This window comes from Culex quinquefasciatus, chromosome 3 (assembly GCF_015732765.1).
Source record: "Culex quinquefasciatus strain JHB chromosome 3, VPISU_Cqui_1.0_pri_paternal, whole genome shotgun sequence".
Lineage (NCBI taxonomy): Eukaryota > Metazoa > Arthropoda > Insecta > Diptera > Culicidae > Culex > Culex quinquefasciatus.
In genome coordinates, this window is record NC_051863.1 from 178536899 (window position 1) to 178546990 (window position 10092).

Below are 10092 nucleotides of genomic sequence, written 5' to 3' on the forward strand. Positions count from 1 at the left end.
CCAAAAATACAACTAATACAATTTTTTTCCATAAATAACAAATTTCGATGGTTTTGTTCGAACGCGAATCAGTTCAATACGGAGCCTCGGATGGAGGTGCTCTTTGTTGCGTTGGGTTCGTATAAGCCCAAGGAAGGTTTATACGCTAACTAACTGACACTTTGGCCACTCTGGAACCGATTCCGGAGCATCGGCCAATTGTATGGAAAAGTTACGTAAAAGCAATTTTTATCGCAGGAGGCTGAATAAGCAAAAAAACAAAAACGTCAACAAAAGCAAAAAGGCAGAACAAAGTTTGTCGGGTTAGGCTTGTTTTCCATAAATAATTTGTGCCAGGCAGTTTTATTTTGTATCTTAATCTACTGCTACCATTTAAAACCACTTTTCTGTACATTTTTATATTATTTTGTGGAATTTTGTGAATCAGAAGAACAACCGAATCGATGTTCCGAGATTGTGTATCTTTGAAGCGCAGTAATTATGTTGGAGGAAGATTATTCAATATTATTTGGCATGTGCCGTTCATAGTAATTGATAATTCGTCGCTAATATTTCAAAAAGCGTCATAAACGTAGGTTTTGCGTGAGACATAGCGCTTATTCAAATTCTAGCGACGAATTTACCCAATCTCGATTTCTACCCTCTTTTTAAGATTTGTTTACTTCGAATACCTCAAAAGCTCGACACCACCGACAAAATAAATTATAGATCGATTACAATACTTGCCACTTCTTGGTATCATTTTGCGAACAGTAAATTGGTTCCACTTTGACAGTTCTAAATTGAGGCCGCTTTGCGAACCACTATTCTGCACCCAGGTTTTACCGTGTTTTGTGCTTTGCATGCCTCGAAAATTAGATTTTATTTGCCGTGAAAAATCACTAGCCTACTGTTAGTCAAAATTTTAAATTCAGTTTTAAGACTTGAAAAGGGTCTCAAATTGAATGTTCGGACCATTTCAAATGTTAAAATTGATTTGAATGTTTGTTTATGTTTTTAAGTGCCTCCATGAAAAATTTGGGATAGAAAAGTAGTTTTAGGGGTTATTTAAAAGAAATGAATTAAATTTTGAATGCAAAACATTTGCTAAATACACAAATTTGTAAGAAAGTTAACGATTATGATAATGTTTGTATCGATGTTTAGTAACTCTTTTTAGATAAACATATTATATAAAATTGATCAAAAATCATACCTATCGACGAAAAAATTCACGAAAAACACACCGTGAGTCTTGAGGTTTGAGTTTTCAAGAATTTTTTACGAAAAACTTATTTAGCGGCGTTGTACATCAAAATTTTACAAAAAATAAAAAAAACTGACCTGATCATACCAAAAGTAACTACCGATTAACGCAAGATTTTTTTTCTTTTTCTTCCTTATTTTTCGGGCCAATTTTGAAGGGGGGAAGGACGACTTAAAATTTTAAAAATAGACTGTACTGATGTTTCCGATTCATTTCAAGAATCGATTGTTTACGGATAGTCAATTATACTATAATTATTTTCCCTATTCGAAACAAAAAGGCGATCTTTAATTGTGCCCACTGTGCACGCCCGCCATGTGACTTAATCACGCGAGGGAGAAGTTCAACTCTCAAGCGCACAACCTGGTCCGCCGGGTGTCATCTGCCACAACACTCTTGAATGGGTTCGTGCACGAGATTTCAAAATAATGAATCGCGAGGTATTATTTATTTTTATCTTTCAAATATTTCTACTACGCGCCACCGTGAGTGAGCGTGCAGGCAGGCAGCATCTGTTTTTGTTGAGATGCCACTTCTCAATGAAACGGTTTGTTTTGGCCGAGGACGACGACGACGACGACAATATTCACAAAACCAAGCGCGTTGACGGAACGAATGTTGGACAGTTGTAGTGGCCATTAACAGTAGCATTAGGACATGCTTGCAGCATGTTGGCACCTTCTTGTGTTTTTTTTTAAATTTACTTTTTTTATAAATTTAAAATTATAACTTTATTTTAAAATCTAATGGGTAACTGTTTTAATTTCAATTTGAGCCTTCAAAAGTTTACCAACTTTCACAAATTTAGAATAAGTTCAACAATTAAAACTATCCCTGAAACATGATTCAACCCGAACTCATCAACTGAAATCGACTTAAAAGTTAAGTGCAGGCCGGCTTTGCTGATGCCGTAAGATTTACAGGAAAATCCCTGACAGATTTTTCTCATTCTTCTCAGTCGCGCATAATTTATGCACGTTTCATAGACGACGGTCGTCAGCATCGGTGGTGACACTGATCCCGCTGACTCTCTCAAGGGTGGTAATGAAAAGTTTTCCCTCCCACACAAACACACAAGTAGCAGCCGTAGCAGCATATGTTGCGACCAGTTGAAAAACAATAACCAACGGTGCCGGCGTCCGTCCGACGGTGGGACATGTGTTAACTAGAGAAGTAGGTGAACACGTGCGAAAGTGGGTTAGGGCAGAAGCCTGGTTTAAGGTTTAGTGAAGATTTTGTTTTATTGAATTTTGCTCTTTTGTTTTATGCTTTGTCATAAAAAAATACGTTATGCAAGGGTGAATTTCACTTATTGGCTTGCCTATGCTTAAAATGTTGATGGTTGAAAATTAGGGCACATAAAATATGCATTTGTCGTAAGACGATCGTTAATCATCTAAAATTGACACGGCTTCCCAACATGATTTGAACAACCTGTGCGATGATTACTTCGCATGTTAAATTGCCTAGTGATTCATCTTCTTATATTGATATGATTATTTGTTTCTAGAATATTTTTTGTATTTTTTTTTTATTTTAGGCTGGTACAAACATTTTTAAAAGTTTTTGTCTAAAAAAAATATTTTTTCAAAGACTTCGAAATTCGAAATTCGACCTCGGTCAGAGCCGAGGGACAAAAACTTTGAAAAATATTTACATCGGTCTTATTATCTTTTTAAGCAGTCGTTTTTCTAAAAAATTTAAGTATTTCAGCAACCATTTCTGATCCTGTCCCCAGTTTAAAAAAAGCAAAGAATATTTTCAAACCGAATAGAAAAAAAAAATTTAACCTGAGCACCTAGATTTCTGTAACAGACATTTTAGTATCGTCAAAACTACGGAAACTATCGATATGATTTTTTTTATTCATCCCCTAAACTGCCGCTCCAATCTAGTCCGTCCCATATGTAAAAAGTGAGTGCTTAGATATCGCCGTGAGAAGCTCAAAAAATGTTTCACCTTTTTTACATTTCTAATCACCAATTTTTACAAACTTTTTTCTACAATTATTTCAATATTGGTTCAAAAAGTACCCCTATCCAAAAATTTACTCAAAAAAGTAAAAATTTATTGTTTAATTTGGTAAATTTTCGTGCTGGGACTGACCTGACTTTATTTATCCATAAATAAAGGCAAGTCTGTCAGGTTATCAAGGTAGGCTTAAATATTTACAACAGAAATTTGCCTGTCATTTGTTGGTTTGTTTTGGTAATTTTCCAAATTGTTTTTATCAATGATCTAAAATTTTGTTTGTTTCAGGTTAATTTAATTTGGCGGATGATTCTATAAAATTTACCAGCTACGAGTATTTAACCAGCAATGTTGTATTATTTCTATTTCTTTTGCTGCAGAACAAATAGATATTCACATTTGATTGCATGTATCAACATCCGGACCCTTAAATCGAGTAATCCAGAATCGTTTAACGGAAGGGGATCCTAAATCTAAAACCAGACCATTGCTATTCATACAAGAAGGAATAGTACTTATTTTAATGAATATTAGCTCAATGGTAGGTTGTTTATTTTATTACCGTTGTCATCCTATGCATGAGGAAAAAATGCAGAATAGGGTTTCGACTATTACGCTTCCAAATTTAAAATATACCGTCAATTTGAACAATTTTATGTGTTTTCAAGTTCTGCGAGTACTTAGGTTCATAGTCTGTGTAAATATAGTAATTACACATTTTTTTCTAATGATTTGTGAGACATTTCTATACAAGGAACTGACTTGCCTTTATTTTGCATATGGGACAGCACCAAAGTGATTTTTATTTTGGAATGTTTAGAACAAACATACATTTTTTATTAAATAGGGTTAAAGTAGATTTTCAAACAAAACAAATACTGGATTTATCTCAAAATCGACAAAAATACATATGGGACGGACTTGCTTTGAGCGGCAGTAAATTACTGTCTTGAAAGTTATTTCAATTCAATTCGGTTTTATCTGTGAATAATCAATTTACAATGAGTTCAAACACAACAGAGTTTTGGTGTTCCTTTCAGCTGTGATTTACATAGTAATTCAATCGAAAAATTATTACTTATAACTATGGAATAGACAAGAGTAAGAAAAAGTTTCCAAAAAACTTACAGAAAGTGCAATGGGAAAAGGATAGATAGAGAGAAAGCTTAAAACTAGATCACAGACAAAAATAATATCAATTATAGATGTGCTTATAGATGTGCTTGATCTGGCTCCCCGAGGGCCAGAAATTGCTCCGCCTTTTTACGGCAGCTCCGAAACCGCGTCATCATCTCCCCCGCGAGAGCATAGAACTCCGGCAGGGTAAAGAGATCTTCCCCGAGAGATCTTGCTGGGCCACATCGCCGCTACCGGCAGCGACCACGCTGGCAAACGAACGCCCCCATCCAGGAGGGATCGCTGGGTTGTCCGCTGGAACCGTACGCTGCCCAACTGCAGGAACGGCTGCGCTCGTAATTCGCTGAGGAGAGTGGGACGCTGCTGCTTTCTTCTTCTTTTCCTGCTCCTCGAGGTAAGCCTTGCGCGCGACGCATCCGCGGTAGTTACCGGTATGGTTGCCGTCACAGTTCGCGCACTTTACGCGCGGCTTGGTTTGTTCTGCGTTTTCCCTCAAGTCCGCCTTTCGTGGCAGTGCGCACGCCTCCGAGAGGTGTGACTCACCGCACTTCACGCAGCGGTGCCGGAGGTTGCAGTTCCGCGAGCCGTGGCCGAATTTCTGGCAACGGTGGCATTGCGCTACGTCTGTCGGGTTCTTGGTGTAAAACCGCCAGTTTACCCAAAACCGGCCAGTGTCTTAGTCCGCCGCAGATCTTGGATCTTGACGGTGCCGCGGTCGAAGTACAACAGGTACAGGGTGTGTGTACCTGTGACTGTTGTCTTTCGCGAGAGCACTTTTATCTCCCGTGGCTTTATTCCGGCGTTCGAGAGGTGTCGCTTCAGGTCGGCGATCGGACGGTCTTGGTAACCCTGCAAGACGACCTTAACAGGGGGCTTCTCTGGGTCGTATGTGTAGAAGTTGAAGTTGCTACGCTTCAGTTCTTCAAGCACCAGGTCGAAATCTTTTCTGTTCAGTGTGATCACTTGCACTGCCGACTTACCGATTTTCAGACAATATCCGAGGCCTTCCAGCAACTCGTCAACATCGTCCGCCAACGTGTCCAAAACAAAAATTGGAGGTGGTCTTCGTTCCGTTGGAGAATTGTTCTTTTTTGACGTCGGCACTTTTTCCGTGCACGACCATCATCGTCGTCGTCGTCGTCGGTAGTGCTGCTACCGTCGGTGTTGTTGTTTTCTTCGTCGTCGCTCAGCATCTGGAACTCGTTCCTGATGGGGATGTTGGCGGATGTTGATGTGCCAATGGTCGTGGCACCGGAAGTACCGGAACGGGTTCGCACTGGTGATCTCGGAACATACCCGGGATGTAGTAACTTTTTGTCGATTCCATCTGCGCTCACGCTCCCCTGCGCGATGGCGGCCGACACGGTGTTGGTTTGTTTACCTTTTTGCACACGGCCAGTAGACGAACTTCGCGGGTTTTTCGAGGCCGCACTCGAACTGCCACGGCCACGGCCGGCCTTTGGCATGCTGCAGGAGCAAACTCGCGGCTAATCACGGTAAACTACGGCGAAAAAAATCGTAAAAACGATGGAGCACTGAGCACTTGACTGCTGCTTGCTCTCGTGCGTACACGGAGGAGTTAAAAGTTATTTAAAACATTTTGACTATTTTTACAGTCACATTTTTCCAGGATTGGGTCTGTCAGTTTGACAAATTTGGAATAAAAAGACAACAACTTCCTTGGTTGCTGTGCACCCTTAATGCTAATATATTTCACATTTTGCATTTTTGTTATCCCCTGAAACGTATAAAAACTGAAATGAATAAAAACTGTTTTGACCAAATCGGCTCAAAATTCTTGTGAATAAGTCTCGCTAACCCTCTACTGCCGAAATTTTTTTCGAAATTTTTTATTTTTCCCGTGTTTAGGAGGCCATTTTTAGCAACTTTTGTTCTACGAAAAACTTTATTGCTCTTGTTTTATGTTTTTCTTGTTTTTTTTTAGTATATTAATTTGCATTTATCTTGTTTAGTTTATGTTTGTTTTTTGTAGTGTTTGGCCTAATCTACCACGAAATATAATTAAATTTTGCCTATCTATTTTTTACGTACTTTTTCAATTTTTTGCCTGTTTTTCACATTTTCTGCTATAGAATTACACCATTATTATTTAAATTGTAAAAAAATGCGTAGAGGCATAGTCTGGGACACTACAAAAATTACTGCATACTTCTTTTTAATTAAAATATTGGAAATGTTAGTAACAAACACAGCCAAAGTTGACCCCTAAAAAATGATATTTTTTAAAAACATTGGCAAAGTCTCATAAAACAACTAAAACTTCCAACCCATAAATTTTCTAAAATTTCAAGAGTTATTCTTTCCAATGCTGGTTGACTGATTGAAAATGGATTTTTGGCGATTTTTCAGATCGAAGTCCGTCTAAAGGCGGGGTTAGGTTGTAGAGGGTAAAACTGGTTCCGTATGCATGACGAAGACCGATTTCCAAAATGTTTCTTTTTAAGAAAAAGGGATATATATTTTTTTGTTTTATTTTATATAAAATATCGTTAGTTTTTGATCATGTTTTCTTAAGCGAAATTTACAAAGTTTGACAGTTCGCTTTGCGCATGGCAAAACTTTGAGCTAAAATTTGTTTTCTTCTCAGTTTAAACATGACTGTCTTCATGAAACTTTAAGGAGTATTTAAAAATCATCATTTTGGTGGATTTAATAAATTTTCAGCAATTTGAAGTTATGCGATTTTTACATGTAACCCCTTAAGAGTAAAAATATTTTCTTAATTATATTGATATTTTGCATTTTTCCGTAGTTGTATAAGTTGTCAGCTTTTTCGAGATTATTTTAAAACGGCGAGGCCGTTGCAAATATTTTTTGAAGCTTATTTTTTCAACGCTGAACAACGTCGAGGGGGCAGACTTGTAAAAAGTATAAACATTGAAATTACAATCCATGGTTTCAATATTTGAATGGAAAAGTGTTTTAAAATGAATTTTACAGTTGTTTTGCAATCACTAGTTTTCAAAATATCCAAGTATTCAATAGTATCTAAGTATTTTAGGATGTTTTTAGTTGAGTAGACTTTTAATTTTATCAAAATCAAGAGCTAAAACCTATTTTGTAATACTTCATGCATATTTTGTTTGCAATATGAATTTAAATTCAAACCAAACAAAATAAAATCATGCAAAACTATCACTCGAATGATAATTTCTCTAAACTGAGACTTATTTTTGTTTATCCGAAATTAATTAATTGGGTCTTAATTTCTTTTAAATGATCAATGAATTTTTTTTTACAAGCTCAAAAGTCGCTGATTTTTAAGTTAAATTTTCATTTTTCAAATTTACTGAATTTTCTCGTAAATTAGGGTAGGGGATCTATACCCTTTCTCAGCCTATTTCTATTATCGGCCTATCAGCACTTTGATCAGGAATAACGGCTTAAATAAAGTGTTTTTGACTGTTACAAAGTAATAAATAGCTCAAATTAAAGTGAGCAAACAACTCTTCATTGTTGATACATCTGAAAATTTGGATTTAATAGCGGAAAACGGCAAAAGTGAGCAAGCATGTTTCTATCAGAATTTTTACAAAATAAGCAGTTTAAATAGTAAAAATCAGCAAACCGGGTGGAGTAAGGAGCGAGTGCGTAACCTGCCAATTATATGAACCAGTTTTAAAATATATGTTTAAACAATGGAAAAAATTGTATCTTGCAATGGATTTTCTACTCAATATACTTTAGTACTTTACCGGAATAGTTAAAATTAGAATCAAAAGTCTCAAAGTTTGGTGAGATGCTTTATAGGGTTCAGCAAGCTTAAAATAAGATTTGTGTGGTCATTAAAAATCTTCAGAAATGGTTATTTTCAATATTGTTTTGAATTGCAAAACTGCTTTGATATTTAATGAAACGTTTCTCTAAGAAAGAAAAGTTGAAATTGCATCCAACTAACTACACGTGCCTACAAGTATACAGTACACGAAACATTTCATGAACCAAAAGCTTCTCCAAGCTCGTTTTAGTATCTCTCTCTCTTATTGCTCCCAAAGCTCCTCTAATACCAGTTCTCGCACGATTTTTTTGTTATTTCTCCTCTCCAGAGTCTTGGCATTTTCTGCGTCATCCAGCTGGTAATGCTGCTGAAGAAACCGAAAATGCAGCTGCCCAACGGGGACAGCCGGCTTCATTCGATGCGAAAAATGCGACCCCGGGAGATGGTCCCGCTGTCCACCACAGCCACCTCCAGCAGCAGCGGCATAATTCTGCCCACGACGGCAAGCTCCACGATGGCCACGGCACCGATGGGCACCTTTGGCCACAGCAGTACAAGTGGCACCATGGCGAAGCCGCCGATCGCGCAGAAACCGGTCGTGCCCAAAATTGAACATCCCATCATCAAACATTGAGCATTTCGTTTTAGGATTTTAGGTTACTTTTTTAAAAGCTGCATTTTTTCGATCTTCATTCAAATTCACACGTGGTTAGATTTTAAGTCAAGAGTATGTATCGGTTCAAATTGACTCCAAAATGCTCCTTATTGTAGCGCGTTAGCAGCACAAGCAAGCCATTTCGTCCAATAACATGTTATTACCTTGTAAGAAACGAAGTACTTATCATCGTGTAGGATATTCGTAGTATTTAGCGCCCTTTTAGGTAGCTTGTAAGGTCCAACGATTTGGACGCGTTAAATATCTGACAAATTTTTCTGCAACTACTGTATATCTGCCAACTTTCGCGATAATTTACTGATAAGTTGGGTTTCGAACACTTCCACAAACGAAATACCCCGCGCAACGGAAAACAGTTATGGATCAGGAATTATTTTTAAAATAAAGAAATCAATAAATTGGAACCGCAATTGCAGTCATTTCCTTATCCGAAAGTGTCATTTTAGGGTTGAGAAGAAGCTAATTTCATTCCCCTGTCAGACGTTCAAGGCGACGGTCGTGTGCTCTCTCGGGCGTTTTGTTGGAGCGTTTTTTCGGCGATTTTGGCGAAGTGACGACCTGGACCGGGTGATTTCGCGACGGAAGTACCTCGGTTTGGCCAGCAAGGCAACGGTTCCGTGGTAGGAGCAGCAGCGGAGTGATTGCCGTGGGCCCGAAGTGCAGGAGGAAAGCGGCGGCAGTCGCAGCAAGCAGCGGAAAAGGGCGAAGTTTGACTGACGGAGGCGGTCAGCGGACGTAGTCGGTTCCGGAGAGTCGACAGCTGTCGGCGGTTCGGTCTTCGACCAGGCCCGGTCGGAGACAAGCTGCGTTGTTCGTGTGTGGCTGGCAGCAGGCAGCACAACAACAAAACAGAAGCGCGCGAAAACGACGCTTCCCGCGCATCCCGCTGCGGGCGGCAGCCAGTGCGGCCAGTTCGGCGGTGAGTGTGTTTGGCGAGTTTTTTTTTTTTTTGCGCTTAGTTTTTTTTTCTCTTAGTTTTTTTTTTCTCTCTCAGTTTTTTTTTTCTCTGTTAGTTTTTTTCCCCTTTCTTTCTTTTGCATTATTTTAGTTTTATTACTTTTAGTATCAATTAGTTTTCTTCCGTTTTTTCTCAACCATGGATCCGACAGAGACGGACTATGAGGAATCTGAATTCGATTCAACCCTTGAGGGTGACGAGGACGTGGTAATGGAGGACTCTGTTTCGGGAGTTCCTTCAAATACTACCAACAGGGACCACTTCCTGAAGGATAAGGATGCTGATGATAAAGGGGAATCCTCGGACGGGTCTAAGAGGAAGAAGCGAAAGCGTCCTAAAGCAGATCCGAATCCGGTTCCCCCTCA

The 10092-nt window shown here is 38.6% G+C and overlaps 1 protein-coding gene across 1 annotated transcript in view; it reads left to right on the plus strand.

Annotated features, from left to right (window-relative positions):
• The window catches only part of LOC6043968 (CD63 antigen), a 53649-nt gene extending 44476 nt beyond the window's left edge, over nucleotides 1-9173 (plus strand). The window contains exon 5 of the mRNA XM_038263836.1: nucleotides 8422-9173. Coding sequence (XP_038119764.1) covers nucleotides 8422-8727 — 306 coding nt within the window. The 3' untranslated portion in view covers nucleotides 8728-9173. The remainder of the gene's footprint in view (nucleotides 1-8421) is intronic.
• Nucleotides 9174-10092: the final 919 nt, after the last annotated feature.